Source organism: Rana temporaria, chromosome 2 (assembly GCF_905171775.1).
Source record: "Rana temporaria chromosome 2, aRanTem1.1, whole genome shotgun sequence".
Lineage (NCBI taxonomy): Eukaryota > Metazoa > Chordata > Amphibia > Anura > Ranidae > Rana > Rana temporaria.
The window spans coordinates 134,308,376-134,330,154 of NC_053490.1; the positions used below are offsets into that span (position 1 = coordinate 134,308,376).

The 21,779-nt window shown below is 41.3% G+C and overlaps 1 protein-coding gene across 1 annotated transcript in view; it reads left to right on the forward strand.

Annotated features, from left to right (window-relative positions):
* The window catches only part of COQ10A (coenzyme Q10A), a 35,708-nt gene extending 16,607 nt beyond the window's left edge, over positions 1-19,101 (forward strand). Inside the window, exons 2-5 of the mRNA XM_040341127.1 lie at positions 3,344-3,499; positions 12,015-12,207; positions 16,269-16,370; positions 18,497-19,101. Coding sequence (XP_040197061.1) covers positions 3,344-3,499; positions 12,015-12,207; positions 16,269-16,370; positions 18,497-18,664 — 619 coding nt within the window. The 3' untranslated portion in view covers positions 18,665-19,101. The remainder of the gene's footprint in view (positions 1-3,343; positions 3,500-12,014; positions 12,208-16,268; positions 16,371-18,496) is intronic.
* Positions 19,102-21,779: the final 2,678 nt, after the last annotated feature.

Genomic DNA, 21,779 nt, shown 5'->3' on the forward strand with positions numbered 1-21,779 from the left:
AATGGACACTTGCCTGTCAAGTGCGCCCGCGATGTCGGCAGCTGACGCTGAGCAATCTCTCGTCTCTCTGCTGCCCCCGCCGCCATCCTCCGGTGAGGGAATCAGAAAGTGAAGCCTTGTGGCTTCACTGCCCGGTTCCCTACTGCGCATGCGTGAGTAGTGCGGAGCCTTCCCAGTGGTCTCCGCTGTCTCCTGGGACCAGTGTGTTTCCCATAAAGCAGCGGGGGGCGGAGGGGGGAAGTGGATACCACATGAGATGGAGAGAGGGGGATATATAATATATTCTGTGTTTATATGGATGTATCCATTCCAGGTTTTTTTGTTTTTTTTTGCAATAACATTTCTTAAAGTGTAGGTTCACCCAAAAAAATCTATTTTTACATTAGTTTGAGGCTAATTATGTGAAGCAGAATCGGGTGTTTTTTTTTTTTCTTTTTTTTTTAAATCAATGTAGTACTTACCGTTTTAGAGATGTTCTCCGCTGCTTCCGGGTATGGGCTGCCGGACTGGGCGTTCATATTTGACAGGCTTCCGACGGTCGCATACAGCGCAACACGAGTTCCCGAAAGTAGCCGAACATCGGTGCGAAGGCGCCGTATAGAGCCGCACCGACGTTTGGCAACTCGTGACGCGCTGTATGCGACCGTCGGAAGGCTGTCAATCAAATAGGAACGCCCAGTCCCGAAGATCATACCCGGAAGACACGGAGAACATCTATCTCTAAAACAGTAAGTACTGCATTGATTTAAAAAAAAACACCCGATTCTGCTTCACATAATTAGCCTCAAACTAATGTTAAAGTGGGGGTTCACCCGAAATTTTTTTTTTTAAGTCTTGTCAATGAAAATGTAGACTCTTGTTTAGCTGCTATTGTTTTAAAAAAACTAAATAAAATACTGAGCTGCAGACGGGGAACATAGTGGAAGTCATACCTTGGTATGGTACGTACATGCAGAGCTGAAAGATTGCTAGGATGTGCAGTGCTGCCAGCAAGGCCTTGGCTTGTAAACATGTCTGTGTTCAGAGTACATGATAGACAAAAGGAGAGCCAATGGGCAGGTATGTTGCTCTCTCTAGCCTCTGCACTGTGTGTGCGGAATGACTGTGAAATATTACATAATCATCTGTGACCCTATACATTGGGAGGTAGCGAACAGCCTTTACTAACTGGAAAAGTACATACCGGTACTCTCTTGGGTAGACTATGCTTTTCGATCGGTACACCTTCTTATAGTAGACAGGTGTGAAAGGACTGCAGCTTCCCTTCAGTAATCTGTGGATGGGACCTGTGGACATACTGAAATAATAGTTGGTTCCACTGCCGCTTTAATACGTTTACAATAAATGGCCTTATGAAACCTATTGGTCTGTATTTCTGTCTGCAGTACAGATCTATTATCAGATTCTCACAGATGGCAGTAACTAGAGGTCACATCAAGGTGAGGAGACCTGAATAGCTGATATTGTGCCATGTTATGTAATACCTTTCCATTATTTCACATAAAGCCAGTGTTTGCTGAATACTGCAGACTTCTGTTCTTTGTTCTTTTCTGCTCGACTGTTTCATTATGCATATGCTTTGTTTGCATATATTAAGGTTTTCCTCTTACAAGTCTTTACCTTGAAGTGGTTTACCGGCAGAATTGACATGTTTTTGTTTTGGGTTTGTACCCCTTGCATTAAGGTGAAATAACACCTTGCACTCTCCGGCCCTCCTGAGCCCCAAACGTCCGAGGGTGCGTTCTTGTGTCGTCCTCCCCACGGCTTCTCGGCTCTTTGGATAGATGGCAGCGTAGCCATTGGCTCCCACTGCTGTCAATCAAATCCAATGACGGGCGGCTATGTACGCCGTGTGTATGACACAGGAGCGCGCCTGCCCGCAAGGTAACCCCCTCGGGAGAGAGCTTCCCAGAGGGGGTTAGCTATTGCGGGGAGGAGCCGCGAGAGCTGCCGTGGGACCCCAGAAGAGGACAACCGGGCCCCCCTGTGCAAAACAAACTACACAGTGGAGGTAAGTATGACATGTTTGTTATATAAACGTGAACCTTTACTATAACTTTAATCTAATCTTCATGACAGCTGTCAAGACAGAAGTTAATTGTCCAAGCGCATTATGGGTGTGAACCTTCATAAAAACCTCCTGTTATGTCCTGTTATGTTATATTATATAAACACATTCTTTATTTTTTTTAAGCACTGCTGCAAAGGCATAATGTGCTAGTATGCATTACATACTAGCACATCATGTGACACTTGTCTGCAAACGAAGCCCGTGTAGTCCCTGCTGCATCCATCTTCCCCCATCTTCCTTCCCAGGGCTGCAGACTCCAGCTGTGTGACATCACTCCTGCCGATCACGGCACATGCTCCTGAAGAAACGGCTCGGGCGGCTGTTCCTTCAGAGCGATTGCGCCAATGATATCATCGGTGCAGTATACAGTAAATATCTCAAACGGCGCACGTTTAGGCGGTATTTACAGTACTTACAGGTAAGCCTTATTCTAGGCTTGCATATAGGTACAAAGTATACAGGAGAGTATACAACCAGGCAATAATCATTCAAGTTACATGGCTGGAGGTGTTGAACTTCCAGGCTGTCTATTTTCAAATGCAATATTTGGGTAACAGATGGAGTCAAAGGCTCACAACCCTGTTTAGGATGGCTGTTACAAATGAATGTAATTGGCCTTTTTTCTGCCTCTTGCAAACCATTTGTCTTTTCTGTCAAAATGTGCAGCTCACTACTTGAAAGACTATCCCTTTTTCCCTAATGGGTAGGGTGACGGCAAAATAAGTGCAGTGCTATACAAAAAACCAAATGTGCATATACAAAAATTAGATGGAGAGAGATAATATATATATATATATATATATATATATTTATTTATTTATTTATTTATTTATTTATTTATTGGAAAAATGTATTTTCACTTGTCCTGAAAAGGATGTAAGAGGAAATCTCCCTATGTCTGTTTTGTGTGTGTGTGTGTGTGTGTGTTGTGTTGTGTTGTTTGTTTTTTTTTCTCTTTGGGCTGTGTTGGCTGTAATTATATGTTGTAATGATTAATATTGATAGAGTATGTAACTGTTTTTCACATGGATTAAATGAAACTGATTCCTTCATTTGAATGTATAAAATTAGACTGGAGTAAACTATAATTTTGTTAATCAGGCAGAGACTGTTCCTTAAACTGCCCAGCTGGCAGCCGCCCAGCTTCACTATTGGCCTACAGCCTCACTGAGAAATTCCATAACCGGGCTTTCACATGATATGAAATACCTCAGCCTTGATGTTTTGCTCGTCTAACTCGCCTTTTTTTTTTTTTTTTTTTTTTTTTTTCAGACATTTGTCTTCGTGTGGCATTCTTATGGCTAGAACACCAAAAATGATTTTGCAGGATTTTGGTAACCCAGGTATCCAGCACTGTCGGGGCTTTCTGGGATTCTCTGGACCATTCGCTAATAAGAGAAAGGAGTACTCGGAGAGGAGAATCATTGGGTAAAAAATCGGTTCATTTCATCTCTCACTTATCCATATTTTGTTAGCTTACTGTATTTGTAAATCATGATGATGTGTTGAATTTTTTTTTTTTTTTTTTTGAGTAAACCTAAAATAGTTATTTGATCATAGTGCAAATGTTATGGCTGATTCTCTCCTAAAGTGAGCCTGTGCTTTGTCTATGGTTCACTTAATTACTCACCCCCACCCCCGCTAATGGTCACCTTGTTGTAAAGTCCCCCCTCCCTGCCTGTCCAATATCCTGGACAAAGAGAAATACCTGAATATCTGGTGCTTGTGAGTATTAGAAGCTTTTGACTCTTTATCCCTTCCCCCTAATACAGCACTGGGTGCCAGAGTAACCAGTCCCTTGGCCCCAGCCCTGACAAGTAGAGAGAGTTCCTAGTCTTGTCTAAGCCTGACTGGAGGAACTTGGAATTTTATATACGGTTTGTATAAGCAGACAAGGGGTGGCATTTTAGTTAAACCTGTTTCTTTGCCATGCATGTGCAAAGCAATAAGTTCAACTGTGTGGCACACTTGGGTTTAAAGTAGTTTTTTTAGTTATCTTTTTGAAAAAAAAATTAAAGTCAGCAGCTACAAAAACTGCAAACACTCTCACCTGTCCCAGGATCCAGTGCTGCCCTCACCCGGGTTGGTTTCTTCACCAAGCTTCGGTGTACTAACTGTGGGCAGCCTGCTGTGACTTCTTGTGGCTTCACAGCTGGCTGCTCACTGCACATGTGCAAGAGCTGAACGGTCCCACAGATTCCTTTTTTTTTTTTTTTTGTGATATGTCCTAAAAGGCTGCTGGGGAAGGAGAGGGAGGCCACACTTCCACTTGGAAACCAGGTAATCTCCCCCCCCCCCCCCCCCAAAAAAAAAAAAAACTTGCCAAACGAAGGAGGAGAAGTTCCGATTTTTAAATCGGTATTAAACCCAAAAGCAAACATTTATTATATTGCAGCTTAAGTGGTTGTAAACCTAGTTACACCACTTGTAACTTCAGGTAAGCCTATAATAAGGCATACCTGTAGGTACTGCACGGTTTAGGAGATATTTACCATATAGGCTTATGTCAAGGTCATCGGCGCATGCGCTGTGAAGAAAGGGCCCTTCATGCTGTTTCTTCACTAGCAAGTGGCGTGACTGACTGCTCCCAAGCATGTGACGTCATGCGACGCCAGACTCTGTGGCCCTGGAAAGGAAGAGGGGCAAAGATGGATGCGGGGACAACGTGGGCGATGCATACTAGCCCATTAGGCTTTTACTTTGCAGTGGAGTAAAGCCCATCAGGGTTTACTTCCTCTTTACCAATTCTTAGATGTGATGGCTGTATTCATTTTTTTTTTTTTTTTTTAGGCTTTCTTCTATTTTCATCTGTTGATACAGCCAGTAAGTGTTTTTTTTTTTGAGGAAGGAAAGTAAAATAAACATAAAAAAATCTTTCCAGCAGATTGTGAGATGAGACAAAACCATTTAACACTGACAGGGGGTGCTTACAATTATTCGGCTTTTATTTATGTAAAACCGTTATCCCAATAGGGGAAAAAAAGTGCTTGTGACGTAGTATCTGGAGTTTTGGCTTTAATTTGATAGTGTATTTAAATCTGCTAGTACATCTAACACTGCCCTCTACCCTGACTGACAATGCTGCTGCCCAAAGGTGCCCCCTGTGCTCATTCATCCAGAGTGGGGGCACTCTCCTACAGGAGTAGGGATTAGCTCCGGCGTGTTCGCACAGTCCACGTGCAGAGCCCGCCAGGAAGTCTGCACGGCGCTACGCTAATCACAGGCAGGGAGACATATTCCCGATGCTCGGCTGCAGAGATCGCAAAATGTCTCCCTGCCTGTGGTTAGCGCAGCACCATTCATACTTCCTGGCGGGCTCTGCACGTGGACTGTGCGAACACGCCGGAGCTCATCCCTGAACAGGAGGTGTGTTACTGGCCAAATCACCAATTGAAAATCAAGAGGAAAAATCTTGAAAAAATAAATAATGCAGCCGCTACACCTAAGGATTAGTAAGCTGCAATATATAAACATTTTAGTTTTGAGTTTATTACCGCTTTAATTCTAATGAAAAGTCATTGCAGTTTTGCTTTCTAATATGTCACTTCACTGTCAACATCCCTGCCTAACCTCACACAGGAACCAGCTAAGTTAATGCAGAAGTAAAATCCGTAAAAGTTTTTCTTAACCTCTGGTGCTCAGATTTCTTTCACCCCTCACCGTTGCCTCCCGGTGGCCCTTTTAAGAAAATATTGGCGCCAGGAGACAAAGCAGTTTTTCGAGTTACATGATTGGCTCCCAAAGCGAGAGCTGTGACCGCTCGGTCAATGTGCGGTGTCAGTACACAGACCCCCATTGAGTTGGTCGCATATAGGCATTATGGTGGGAAAAGGTTAATAAAAATGTAAAGAATGTTATCTCTTCCTTTGGTGTGCTGTCATTCACATGGGGCTTCTGCATTTGTTTTATTTAAGTGCAAAAGAAATTGATCTGGGAATTAAATAACATACTTTCCATAATTTGATCTTGCCTTTAAATGTACCTGCGTTTACACTAGGGTTGTCCTGATACCGATACCAAGCATTTGCCCGAGTACTTTTACTCTGGCAAATGCACCCGATACTTGTACTGTCAGGGGTGATCAGTGCATGGGGGAATTACAGGCACCAATCACCGCTATATAGTGTATTCCCGATGTGTTTCTCTCCCCTTTCGTGCTCCTCCTCCACCTCCTGGAACTGTCAGGATGGAGAGCGGGGTAGGAGCCGGTAAATCCGTCTCCTTACTGCTCCGAATGGACAGTCAGTGATCAGTGCCCCTTTCTCTGTCTCAAAGGGGAGATGTCGGAGGTCTGTTAAGACCCTTGATATCTCACCAAAGCCCCCCAACAGGGCTGAAATAAATAAAAATAAAGAATAATAATTTAAAAAAATAAAAAAATAAATTATTGTAGAAAATAATAAAAAAAGAAAAAGAAAAAACACACTGACATGGTCCCCCCCCCCCCCTTAAAAAAAGAGAGCATTATAAATTAAAAAAAATTATAAAAAACTAAAAACAAATTGTTAAAGATAAAAAAAAAACTACTGACACATGTGCTGCGGTCACCTGAAATTAAAAAAAAGTATCTTTATTCGGTATCGGCGAGTACTTGAAAAAAAGTATCGGTACTCGTACTCGGTATTTAAGTGGTATCGGGACAACCCTAGTTTACACATTTATTGTATAACATGTGTTTTTGGTGCATTTAGACTAGAAATGAGGGGGAATTTACTTAAGTAGAATGCCCCTAACTAAATATACATTATCCCATTTCAAATTATTGGATGCATTTATACACAGAAATGTCCCATAAATGCAGACGGACTCTAGAGTTCATACAGGTGGATTTGAAACAGAAAATGAAAGTGCTTTTGACATTTTGCTGACTACATTTTAGAGCCGGAGGGGGTATATTTGTGGTAGATACTGATAAGCTTTTGAATGTTCTACTAATCAGCTGATGTCAGCATTGTGTGGGCAGAAGATGATTTTTTTTATTTTCCCGACTACACTTGTCTGGTACAGTTTTTGCTCTGTCACGTTTAGTAATGTTGAGACCCTCAATACCACTTAAACACCACCTAATAGAGCTCTGGTGCTGTTCTCTATGGACAGATTAGCAATGATTATCTAGCTTCTCTGACTGTTTCTGGCTTCATCATGTGTTTGCATTCAAGTGATGTACATGATTTGGAATCCCTTTTTATATATATTTTCTTGTGTCACTGGGTAAATATGCAGCTGCCCCTCTTGCAAAATATGTTTTTAATCTGATATGAAATAATTTAACACAATTCACAATAATCTGCCTATTCGGCAACCTCTGACTTGTATGCAAGTAGCAAAATAACAGAAGTCATTTGTTACAACTCTGCTACACATGCACATTTTCCCTGTTTTTATTTTTATTTTTTTATTATTATAAAAAAAAAAAAACATATATATATATATATATATATATATATATATATATATATATATATATATATATATATATATATATATATATATATATATATATATATATATATATATATATATATATATATATATTCTATCAAGTTTGTTCCTAGTAACCTCTGAGTCTGACATGTTGCCTTTGCTACACTGAAATCCCAGACAGTGTTGTTGGCTCTGCTTTGTAGACTGCAGAATTCTTGTGTATCTCCATTTCCACATGCATACATTGATATCTTGGCAAACAATGTTACTGCTTTGATTCCCAAGAGCCTACCTACATCCAGTGTGTAGAGGAAGGGCTCTTGGGAGATGTAGTTTTCATCAGCAGAGACGGACATCCCATCAGCTGTCTCTGCAAGAATTTTATTAGCATAGTGATGTCGCAGGGAGTAATGAAACGGTTTCTCCCTACAGGAACAAAGTAACAAAACAAAGAGAATGCTTTTGTTGGGGTGAGGGAGGTTTTGGGGATAAATATAGGCAATGCCAGGGCTTACACAGTCCTATTGTATGAACAACCTCCTATTTCATTGTCTCACCTCTACTCTCCTGTTGCAGCAATTGTGCAGGGTGTTTGAATATGTGTGTGCATTCACAAAGCTGGGAAAACGCAGAACAAAATTCGCTCAGCGGGTGGCCTGTTGGATCCATCCCACCAAACATCCCTCAATTGAAAAGACAAAGGAGCTAGGTGGAATATTCCAAGCTGAACAGCGCCTGCATCCGGTTGATTTTGGGCACCGTTTGGGTATTTTGACAGTGGGCAGGGTCTGCTGTCAAATAATCCCCTCAGTGAGGGCAGTTCATCAAAACTGGAGCAAACAGAAGCTTTTTGGTTGTGAGGCACAACTGCTCCAGATTACATTTTTATTCCTGGTTCACATTAATGCGGTGTGGGAAACTGCATGTGATTTGGACAGAAATCGCACCGCATTCCTGTTCAAATCGCATGCAATTCTTTGCAATACGATTTAAGCCTATTCATTTTGTATGGCTCAAATCGCACTGCACCCGCACGAAAAAGGGACAGGCACTTTTTTTTTTTTGCCTGTGTTTTGCGGTGTCATTAACTTAAGGCGTTTGTAAACCCAAATTTTTGATTTAGATAAATATCTATATCCTGCTCCTGTTAAAGCATGTTAAATAGCACAGTGCTTGTGCCATGTTTTGTCCCTTTTTGTATGATGTGAAATACCTGGCTGATACTGTCTGTTCCTGTGTCCCCCTATCTCTGCTGACCACAATAATCATGGCTCCTGATCCAGGATACAGTGGTCAGATTACGTGCTTCTGTCATCACTCTCTCCCCCTCCCTCCTAGCCTGTTGGTTCCGATACCTGTGTGTGAGGGCAATCTCCTCCAGCCCCTCCCCCTACTGCTCTTCCCTGTCACTTAAAATACCCTTTAAAAAATAACTTGCATCCCCTCTGTTTTATCAAGATCCTAACTACTAGGTGTCCCTTCTTTTAAAATGCTAATTGTAAATTCCTTGTATCACAGCGGTCACATAACATTCCTCTGCTGGCCGGCTGATGTCAGAGGGTTATCTCAGCCCCTCCCTTTGCATTCTTCTTCCGAGCAGAGGAAAGACACTGACAACAAATTATTGCTGTGAGATAAGGTACTTGCGATTAGAATTTTAAAAAAAAGGACACGTAGGGGGTTATTTACTAAAGGTAAATTAACTACATGTGCACTTGGAAGTGCAGTCACTGTAGATCTGAAATGAGGGGAAGCTCTGCTGATTTTATTATCCAATCATGTGCAAGCTAAAATGCTGTGTTATTTTTCCCTTTCATGTTCCCCTCAGATCTACAGCGACTGCACTTGCAGTGCAAAGTGGAGTTGCCTTTAGTAAATAACCCCCATAGTGCTATAGCTCTTGCTAAAACAGAGGGGATGGCAGCGCTTTATTATCCTGACTTTACAACCACTTTAACATTGATATTTGCGGTGGTTCGCTTGAACAGAGTGCTATTGTGAAGCAGTGCAGGAAACGCACAGAAATTGCTGCAAATCCTTGACTGAATCGGTTTAAACCAAGACTAAAGCCTCGTACACACGATCCGATTTTCCAACGGGAATTGTGTCGTGACAGGCTGTTGGCGGAAAATCCAACTGTTTATACGCTCCATAGGACAATTGGCGGATTTTTCACAGACAAATGTTGGATGGCAGGCTTTAAGATTTTCCGATCGTGTGTACACAAGTCCATCCAGACAAAAGTACAAATACGCATGCTCGGAAGCAATGGTCACCAAACCCAACATTAGCAGAAGATGCCCAAAGGGTGGGGCTGAAAAGAGCTGAAAAACCATGTACCTGTAGTATGTCACTACGTTCGTGTTTGCTAGCCGACAATTGTGTGCCGTTTTGTATGCAAGACAAAATCCAGGCACACGCCCTGCGGACAAAAGTCTGACGCTTTGTGGAAAATTTGATTGTGTACGAGGCTTATATGACCATAACAAGCTGACGATAGAAGCTGATTGGGTACTATGCACAGATGCTCATTATTGTGGCTGCTCCAGCTTTAATACATTGAACCATTGTTCTTTAGTATGGATCTGACTGACTGAGCTCCAATTGTAATGAGCTTTTGCACACAGGCGCATAAACAAGCGCTCTGCATTCTTTGGTAAAGATAAATCGAAAAAAAACCTGCTTTTTTGGTCAGTAATTTACTCGTCAAGCAAATGCCTATTTGCATGTTGTGCAGATGGAGGACGCGAGAATAAGTTTTCACACATTTGCACAAAAATTTGCAAACGCATGTACGCCAAAATGCATGAAAATGCACGCAAATATATACCAAAAAAAATAATAATCTGAAAAAGTAGATGCTCAAACAGGAGTATCATGTGCAAGAGGCCTTAAAAGGCTCTTCAGTGTTTATTTTTAAAATAACTAGGGCTGTCCCGATACCACTTTTTTAAGACCGAGTACAAGTACCGATACTTTTTTTTTTTTTTTTTTTTTCTCCAAGTACTCGCCAATACCGATACATTTTTTTTTTATGTCATGTGACAGTTTCTCAAAACAATACTGATTAGGTGGCACTGATCTGCAGCACCGATGGCTGGCACTGGCAGATGGCACTGACGGCTGGCTGGCACTGATAGGTGACATTTATGAACACTGATGGGCAGGCACTAAAATACCATGGCCACTGCTGCTTTTATGCGGCCGAGTGCAAGGAGTACCAGGAAGGCTGCCTGCAACGCCCATCCTGGTACTCCTTGCACTCGGCCGCATAAAAGCAGCAGTGGCCATCTTGTTACACCCAGCCCAAACTATATGGGCTGGGTGTAACAAGATGTCCACTACTGGTATACTGTGGCCGAGTGCAGGGTGTACCAAGATGAGTCTCTGACGGCAACACGGATCGTCACTTCTGCGACCGAATGTGAAGGCCCTGGTCGCCCTGAACTCTGCACTCCCTGCCAGCTCGACGCTCTGCCCGCTGACTCTGCCAGGTATCGGCTAAGGCATCGGTACAAGTACTCGTGCAAATGCTCAGTATCGGGACAACCCTAATAATAACTTTATGCAAATCTAGAAAAAAGTGATTAAAACATGCTTATAAACTGTGTGTGTGTATTGACTGCAGTAATTATATTTTACAACTCAAATTCCCCAAAAAGTTGGAACGCTGTATAAAATCTATATTAAAAACAGAATGCAATTATTTGCAAATCTCATAAACCCATATTATATTCACACTGTAAAATAAGTGACATATCAAATGTTTAAACTGAGGAAAGTTACAATTTTAAGGGAAAAAAAAGGTAATTTTGACAATCGTGGCAGCAACACGTCTCGTAGTTGGGACAGGTCCTATTTACCACAGTGTAGCATCCCCTCTACTTTTAACAACACTGTATAAATATCTGTTAACTGGGGAGGCCAGTTGCTGGGGTTTTGGTAGATGTCCCATTTTTGTCTTGTTTATATGTTGTGCTTACAAAGAGTCCCAACTTTTGAGGTTGTGCTATAGCTTTTCTAGTGTTAAAGTGTATGTGAAGTTAAAACCTTTTGTTAATTTTGAATCGATTTAGGTAAGGGTTGAAACCCTTGTCAGGTTTTTATTGCTGTCTGTGTCTCTGCTGGGTAGGTTCGCCCTCAATATTGGTCCCTGGTGACCATTGTCTCAAGTAGAACAATCCTAAAGGAACAGGAGATGAGGGGAAGAAATTTGGTAGCTTCGAAGGTCCTCTTGCTTTGGAGGGATCTCGTCTCACTTCCTGTTGGTATCTCTGGGACAGGTAATGATTGGAAATCTGCCTGATGGGATGCAGACGGCAGAAAAAAAATGACAATGGTCTTAACCTTTCTGTTCTCTAGCCAAAGCTAAAAAGAAATGTTGTATGCGCCTTAGTTAAACTTGCTTAGGCCCTAATGACTACATACAGTACATTTGTAAAACTCCATCTGCTGCTGTGAGTCACAAGACAAACTGGAGAAATGAAAATATGTCACTGAACTTTTATCTTATTTCCAGCTACTCGATGCAAGACATGTATGAAGTGGTGTCTAATGTGGAAGAGTACAAACTATTCGTACCGTGGTGTAAAAAGTCCACTGTTGTCTCCCAGCGCACAGGATATGTAAGAGCACAGCTGGAAGTTGGCTTTCCACCCATCATGGAGAAATACACATCCATCGTCACGCTGGTGCGCCCTCATCTAGTAAAAGTAAGTGAATTCATTATGTCTACATCGCTGTCCATTAGAAGAGTAAAATTTACAAGGATGTCAAATCCTATACATGCATTTCTTTGAGTAGGTCTTATTCTACATTTTATTCAGAGTCTGAGATTAGAGTAGATGCCACTTGTTGCTCTATTACAGAACATAGTCTGATAAAGTCATTAGTAAGAAAGTAGTCTGAAGCCTGCTGCTGTTGGCATCATTCCTTGAAAATCTGTTGCCAGCAGAAGTCATTTTTTACACATGGACTTTTTTTTCTTTCTAATTTCCACATGCAATGTAATTTGCCAAAAAAGCTCAAAGGTCTCATTGAAATAGTCTGTTCTGACGTGTAAGGAACCATGTACCCAAATGCATGTTATGAGCTCGATGACAGGTACTCGGTGATCATTCTACCTGCCCAAAAATGCCAAAATCATCCAACTCAAGTTCTGTCCACTAGAGGTTGTCAAAATGTGGGATCCAGATCCCCTGGTCAGTCATACCCCAAAGTATCAATTTTTATTTTTTTATCCTAAACCTATTATTTGGTGTGTGTGTGTGTATAATGTACAGTGTTTCATTTAATTTCTCTGAACTCGGTACTCAGAGGTAATACAAGTTCATTTATGGACAGTTGTTAATAGTTGGTCTGTTGCAAATAATTATTACATGCACATATGTGTATAGATTACCAACAGGGGAGGCTCATTTAAGACTGACAGAAATCTGCATGTGTGTTGACTCAAAAAGAATTGATGCAGTTGAATAAGGTATTCTTTGGCACCCAGCAACCCTGTAAAATTAAGCCATCGCCATGGATGGCCAAGTCTGTTGAATACTGGGCTGCCTATTGGAAAGAAGCCTTGGGTGGCCTAACCTGCCAGTGTATGGGCAACTATACACGCAGTGAAGTTGGGCACCCTTATGCACAAGCATGTTTCAGTTTTAGACTAGGTTGCTAGCTTTGTGAATGTGTTGGTTTTAAATCAACTACTCTTCTTTGCCCCTTTTTTTTATTTAATTTTAACATTTTACAGAGCGAAACACATTGGCTGTCACTGTTGAGCTAATTGCTTGGCTGTGATGCTCTGATCCAGTGACTTCATTACTTTGTTGGCTGCTGGCCAGTAGCAAGTATGCAGATCAAAATTTCTAGCTTCACTAGTTGTCTTTTTGTTCTAGTATAGAGACTAGACTAAAAAAAAATTATATTTGTAAGTGTTCATTTAGTACAGCAGTACAGCATCCCTTTTAACACATGTGGTAACATGTATGGGTATTGCAACATATACACAGCCACACTGACATGCTAATTTTAAAATGAGTAAAAACATTTTTTGTAAATGTAGCAGGGCATATATGCCCTTAGTGCACTCTATCTCTTTGTAGGCCAAGGTTACCAGATTTTCAAAATATCCAGGGATGCCCTTCTTACTACACCCACAAAAACCACACCCTGGTTTGTAGTCACAACCTCAAATCCACACCAGTTTGCAACCCTTCTCTCAAACAATAGGTCACAGAATTTTGGAGCACGAAGCAAACATTCAAAGTGTAAGAACAAAATGCCTTGGGCACTGAGTAAAGAAATGATGCAGGGTGCCTCAGCAAATTGGATAAGGCCAGATTACGATAACAGTGGAAGGGAAGCCGTGTGGTTAAATAAAACATTAGCCTGCTTTGCACCAAGAATAAGTAACACACTATGTGCAGGGGTCAGGACTATGCAATGCCCAGGGTGCAGGTGTTGGGAGTATGTAATGCCCAGTGAGAATATACTTTTATAAAGTTAACTTTATCTTAACATTATGGTATAGGACACAAGCTGAATATTCGTAGACCCTGGATTATAGCCTTTGGACACAACCCTTTGGGGTTCTGTCCAATAATCTTACCCCACTCTGTGGGACCTCAGTTTTTTGCTAGTGTTTTTTAGGTGATAGACCTAGTCTCCCTTATGGAGAAGTTTCTATGCTCAACTAGTTCTTTAAATGCTTCAAACTACCCTTCAATCAACCTCTTCACTGCCTTCTACTACAGCAATAGAAGCAACCTTGGTGAAACCTTGGGAACTCGATCCTGTGTGGGTGCTCACCTCGGCACACAGTGCAGTGTTTGTAGTTAATTGCAGGGTGCTATACAGATCCAGAATTGTGGTCCATGCCTATGGTTCCTAGACCTTGAAGTCCCCTCCAACATTAAAAGTTAAGACCGGTTCAAACTGTTGGCTCTGATTAAAGCCGTTCTTCACTGCATCTAAACACTACAAACCAAAAACACTATTTTAATTTATTTTAAATTGAATGCAAACTCGCCCATCCACCCATATCTCCACGCTTTATGTTGTTGAGAAATCACTTTAAAAAAAAAAAAAAAAAAAAACCCTAGCGTTTCTGGCTGCGGCCATCTTTAGTAGAGGCAAATGATTCATGTAGCATTTAGTTCTTGGAAGGGGTGTGTTTAACCATCTGAAGATGGCATATTATAACCAAGGGCTATAAATATCCAGCTGTATTCCAAGACCAGGAATTTACAGATAAGGCAAAATGTTTATTTCTAACTCGCCAGCTTCACTGCACAGGTGCAAGCACAATATGTGGGCCCCTGTATAGTGCGAGTCTTGGGGTGGTGCCGGAGAAAAGGAAGGCCATGCTGCCTCTCAGGAGGGATTTCTGCGCATATGCAAATGTAGTCACAATGACAGAAGTGCAAATGGAGTTGCATGTGGCCAAGGGTTGGCACCTGCGCATGAAGATTACTATGTTGATCCTTGCACCTGCTGGGGATGATTTTTTGCCAGGGACAGACCCCCTCAAAACAGGAACTAATGGTAACCATACTGTGGAGATTTGCTTGTCAAATTTTGTGTGACTAAACTCCTGGCAGGCATTTGAGTCAATTTTGTATATAATATTGGTAGCATAGATTTGGTGTATATTTCTATCATATATGACTGTTTTTAGGTTATATTGGGGTGTGTGTGTGTGTGTGTGTGTGTGTGTAACATCTGAATATTTATATTGATATCGTCTCTTCTGTTCGTGAATCTAAATTGGTCACTGCCAGGTTGGATACACTCCAGATGGTTTTCTTTTTAAGGGGTAAGGTAGATTTCAAGGTCACAAGACGTGAGAAGAGAACATATTACTAAAGATTACTTCAGGCCAGGAAAGTTACAGCTGGGGAATAATCGTACTTTAAACACGATTATTATTATTTTTTTGTATGTGCAGCCTGACAGGAAGGGAGGAATAAACACAATTATTTTTATTAGTACAGTAGGGGAAGGCTGAAAACCCCACCAGCTTTTTGTTGCATATTTTATCTAATTTCCGGTCTTGTAAAATAGTTGCCACTGAGATATAAAAAGTAGAATAAAATCTGTTATGGAGCACTGGATAGCAGTAAAAACCCAACGGCTTCTAATTCTTTACCTACCTACTCTTTCCAAAACTAAGCAAATTATGTCTGGACATGCACGTAAAGCTCAAGTAAACCCACAGAGTGCCAAATAAAAAAACAAAAACATCCTTTTACAGTTGCACTTGATTATTACAATAGAATAGTTATCCAACCAATGCCTGAAAAATAACTTTAATCAGTGATTTATGAGCTCATTTATGAATACTTTCTGTCTTGTGTGATATGAGCACTAGGGGTGAAGGGGCTCAGAGCCTAGTATTGATCTGCTTTTGCAGGACTGGTGAGAAAACAAATGACAGCAAGGCTCTCTGAAAGCCACTGTCAGTAGCTTTGATTCTCCCTTTGAGAGGATGCTGCCTGTGACAGAGGCATTAGGGTGCATCAAGGGGCACAGTAAGCCATAGACATGGCATTTCCCCCCCACCGATCCAGAGCATGAGTCTAGACGCGCCTGCATTTAGTTGCCGCAAGGCAGGCAGAATGAGTCACTCAAGGATCAACCGATATATTTTCAACATATAAAGAAAGCACACGGTTATTAAATTGTATTTGGGAGACTGTTATGTGGTTTTTAAATGTTCATATTGTCTAGATGAATACCACAAATTTTAGTATTTGATTTTTTGTTTTTATATTTTTAGGCTATATGTACAGATGGCCGACTTTTCAACCATTTGGAAACCGTTTGGCGCTTTAGTCCTGGCGTCTCTGGCCAACCTCGTACCTGCACAGTAGACTTTTCGGTATGTTATATTTCATAGTTCCTTATTGAACTGGACAACACTGTTTTTCAAAGTGATTTTATTTAAGGATGGCGCTAAGCAGCCAGTCTGGTTATTGCTTTGTTCTGTGGCGTAGGAAGATCTCCAAAGTAAAGATGGCTATACATTTCCTAATTCTACCCCTAATAGGCCATTGTACTCCTCTTTAGAGGACTGGGCCATTTAGGGCTAAATACCTTCTTTGCAGAGCTCCTCTATGCAGTCTTGTGACCTCTCTCAGCCAGCTTGCATTCATCAGAGGGTCTCCTCAAATCTCGGCCCCTCCCACTGTATTCACATCTGGAGGAAGGTCACATGACCGGACAACAGAGCTCTGCAAAGAAGGTATTAAGCATTATAATTTTAGGAAAACACCCACTGGTACTGAACAGGGAGATGTATATAAATACATTAAAAGTAAGTGAAATTGGTCATTTAAAACTTTTGAGAGCCTGGTGTAACCGGCTACTCACATGTTGCCCAACACAGTCTAAGGGCACATTCACACACAAGAACAAAGCAATTTGCCTCACGTCCTCTTTCTTCAGTTCACATTAAAGTGCTGTAATGGTGTGGGCTTAACAAAAAGTAGGACATTGCATTGTTGCTCAGCACATTCTGGTACACTTATACATTAACCATGCCATTAAAGACACACTACTGTCTACAGGGGGCTCCAAGTGCCCTACAATAAGTGCCAAAGGGTCGCAGGTTGGGCACCAAGAGGGGTAGATCTCTGTGTTTTGCTGTCCTAGACTAATGTGAAATGTTTTTTGTATTTTATTTTCTGTTTATACTGTTTACATAATGCTTTGGTATTCCCCTGTACACTTTCAATGTTGTGTTTCTTCCTGATCATTTTGGTTAGGTAATTTGGAATGAATTGGTCATAGGTTGAAAGGTTCACTGTAATCAGAGTTGCACAACCCACAACAGCAAAATCAGTCTGTATATGCATTAAACTAAACTAAAATTACATGCTTGGTAGACTCCCTGAGGAACCTAAGGGGTTAATCCTCAGCATTGTGTGAAAAAGCTGTTTGATCCTGTCTTCTTGTTCTGATCCTCCCCTTTTACTATCCCCAATCCATCTGCTGATAGAACAGAGCATTGGGGGCAAAGTGCACATGCTCAGTTTTGTGTGTATTGCGAGAGTGTTTATTTTCTCTGGCCCTGTGCTGATCACATGCACTTCCAAATCGGCACTGTCCAGACAGAGGGTCAGGGGGTCATGCAGCCTCATAGGACAGTAAGAGGAGAATGAAAACTCCTACAAGTTTTAACCAGACACCAATAGAAGTCACCCGACTGCTATATACTGCTGATGAGAAAAGGTATTTTGCAGTTTATATTTACTAAGACTATTGCATTTTAAGGTTCTGTGGGAGACCAGATATAGTGAATGCAGGTTCCTGGGTTTAGTAACACTTTATAAAAATCTGAAGCCTTGGCTGGATAGAATAGCTTGAAGGTATAGCTGTTGGTTACCAGTCCTTGCTCCTTTTTGCCAGTCATCTGGTAATCCTAGAATCGCCTTTTGTTTACTTATTTGTAAGGGCGAATAGCTAATCCTAAACGCATGCACTTCAAGCTATTACTCTAATGCACAATGTCTGACCAAAGACGTTCTCCCAGCCACCAGACCTGTTCAAACCTGCCTTAGAAGGCTGAATCTGGTTATATATTGAGCAGAATGGGAGGAAGTTGCATGGCATAGGCTTAATGAAGCATAACCGCCCTCCGCATGTAAGAAAAGGGGTATGCAATTTGGAATAAATGATAAATACAGAAAATGGGTGTTCTGGTAGCATTATGCTTTAATTTTAAAGTGGTTCTAAAATCTCAAGGTTTTTTTAGCCTTCTGTGTGCAGCAGGCTGCATCTAGTTCTGATAAGCGTGGACTGCAATGTTGATCTGTGTTGATGCTTTCCACGTGCGCATCTGCGTCCTGCTTTCTTTTCTACTAAAGGTGAATGGTTTTATATATGAAAATTATACAAAGCCTAATCAAAATGTAATGTCTTTAGATCAGTTGAGTTAATTAGTAATGGTTGCATGTGTTTTATGTATATTCTTAATTTTTTTTTTTTCTCTTTTAAACCTTCCAGATATCCTTTGAGTTTCGTTCTTTGCTGCATTCCCAACTGGCCGCCGTCTTTTTTGATGAAGTTGTGAAGCAAATGGTTGCGGCTTTTGAGAGGCGGGCAGGGAAGACTTATGGTCCAGAAACACCCATTCCCCGTGATCTCATGTATCATGAAATCCATCACACGTGATGACCACATACTGGCTACGCTGCAAAGGGAGAGACCGTGATAGGACATCAACGCCAGCCAATCCAAAGTCCACATATTGTATACTGAACATGAGTCTCAAAACTTTGTGCGCTCACTGGGACATAAGAGCTCAGAACCACACCTAGGTTTATTTTTGTTGTTTTTTTTTTTTAAACAAATATTTATTTAATTTCACATCTGATAGTGCTGAAAAAAAAATATATGTATAAGTTATCATCTGTGTCCGGTGGGAGGAGTGAGGTGAGCATGCTACGGCTGTGGAGGGTGTTTTATGTGTGATGAGCTATTTTTACTTTTTCAATCTCTGGGGGGGCGCTATGTAGTTGGTGAAACGACTTTTCATATGCAAAAATAGCACACTTTAGAAGAGCGGGGCTATGTGCACGCTACGGTAGACATTTTAATTTTTATTTTTTTTTGCAGTGCAGCAATCAGGTTTGCCTGTCCTGTGCACTGTTCCTAGCCTTAATCTGCTTGTTCACCTAGCACCTCTATCCGTTTCACTGCATACAATAAGATTTTATTAAATAGTTTCTGTCCCAGCCCCCTGAATACTGAGATTAAAAAAAGTAAACCTAGTGATTTATAGAATCTACCATCTTCCACCTAATCTGCAATAGCTATACTTGCACACTTTTTCATTAATGAGTACATTTGGAATGCCCTAAACTACCTACTACTGTAATTTGATTATCTTGAAAGGATATGTATATTATAATATAGTGCATGGTGGCCCTACCCTATAATGCAGGGATATGCAATTAGCGGACCTCCAGCTGTTGCAAAACTACAAGTCCCATCAGGCCTCTGCCTCTGTGTGTCATGCTTGTGGCTGTCCTAGTTTTGCTTTGCCTAATGGGACTTGTAGTTCTGCAACAGCTGGAGGTCCGCTAATTGCAGATCCCTGCTATAATGGATACAAACTACAGTAACACAGGGATTCAATACACTGACATCCCCCCCCCTCCGGCAGTGTGTGACACAAAACAATCTATGCAATAGGGTGCTAGAACATCTGGGTGCTAGAACAGCTGGATGCCACATGCTGGGAGACATGGGGCATTGTGCCAAATGGACCTTTGCAGTTACAATGCTGGATTTGGGGCTAGATGAAAGACTAGTAGTGACAGAATGTGCCACGGCCCAATACTGTATGCATGGGAGCCTGCAGCTGGAATCCAGTTGACCTCCGAGACTCCAAACTTGCTGCAAAGTGAATATAAATAAAGGGTTTGGTTCCTGGTGTCTTGAGTGTGAGGTTTAGTTTTAATGTTGATAAAAGTTAGAGTATGATTGCTGAGGTACAATGATCACATTGGATTAATGGAAACAAAGCAAACCTTCACCTTGGACCCAATAGGCACAAATGGAGATGCAAAGCTGTGGGCGATTGTGGCAAAACCGTTTACAATGTAGTGCAATACTGCCCATCCAGCTCCTGATGCTGCCTGAGCCTAGAACTTGCAGAATGAAAATAATCATCCTTTATAAATGCTTTGGTATGGTTTTTGGTAATGTCCTTTCTGTATATCGTCAAGGCTGACTAAGCAACATTGTGGAGAACATTTGAACTCCGTTTTAGAAAGCGGTGACCCTCTGTTGCCTTGTCTTAGGTGCAAGGAGAGAGCAGGGACCACTTGTCTTCAATTATTCTGCCTCAAGCCTCTCCCGGATTATAGCAGAGGTTGTGTCTGCTTTTAATGTGATGGCAAAAATAGATCAGTGGTCCTGCCATGTCCTTGTGAGACATGCCGTGTCGTTGCCTCTAGCCTATGTGCCATTGTCTTTATTCCTGTCATGTTTAGTCATTTGGAACATTTGCTTATCAGAAATTAGAGCTGTAAAACAAACCAACAGGGACAAGCATAAATAAAATGTCTGTAAACATTACATGTGGTGGGGTAACCTGTTTATTTTTATTAACAAAACTGCCCTGGCTCCAATCATATTAGAAAGCACAAGCCTTGCAGGCGTGAACTATCCAGAGCTTATTCACACCATTGCATGTGCAAGTCTTTTGAGCGCTGAGACTTTTTGTGTTAAAGGCCCGTACACATCAGATCAGAATATCGTACAAAAAAAATACCGCTGTCCGAGCGATTGTATGATAATCTGATCGGTGGTACACACCAGGCACGACAGTTCATCCAATGATATCCGATCGGACAAGCACGAATATTTTTCTCATACGATGCCAAATCGTACGATTTTTTTGTTTAATCACTACAGTTTGAAATTACATCACTTCTGAATTTTTATTCAATATGACTACAACACACAAGTGTGAATCTACCCTAAATTTGTTATCACAGCCTTGCCCTCTCATAGAAGGCGCTCATAGCATATGAATCAAAAAAAATAACTGAAGGACCACAGTAATAATTGTTTTTGGTAAATAAACCGGTACACACCGTCCCGTTTGTGGATTTGCACTGATAACTGTAGAATGGACATTTTAAAACTGAATGGACTACTGTGAAGCTGCCATTTGGACATTATTGCTTCAAGTAACACACTTTATTATTCAACACATTATATATAATTTCATAAATGTTTTGTTTATAAATTACTTTCATTTTGTCAGTTTATGGTTGGTGACATTGTTCTTTCTTGCATTTGTGTAGTAACCTTATCTTTATCCCTATAAAACATTCTGTGTAGTCTACATCAGTGTTTCACAACTCCAGCCCTCAGGGCGCATCAACGGGTCATGTTTTCAGGATTTCCCTCAGATGAAACTGCTGTGGTAATTACTAAGGCAGTGAAACTGATAAAATTACCTGTTCAAAATAATGTAAAGCATGAATACAAGACCTGTTGGTGTGCCTTTAGGACTGGAGTTGAGAAACACTGGTCTACATACTGCACAAACCTCCCCGCTTGGCTGGATGCTGCAGCTGTAAAGGACTTGGGAGAATACTAGAAAATGCATTTCCTGAGGAAAATGCGTGGGAATGCGGAATAGCTGAGCCCGCACCAAAGCCATTCACCATAACCACTACACTATCTTTAGGACACACAGCTCCTTTCTCTATCTGCAAAGTAGAGAGTGTCCTGACTTCCTGGTCGCCCCTCCCCCCTAAAGAGGTTTTCT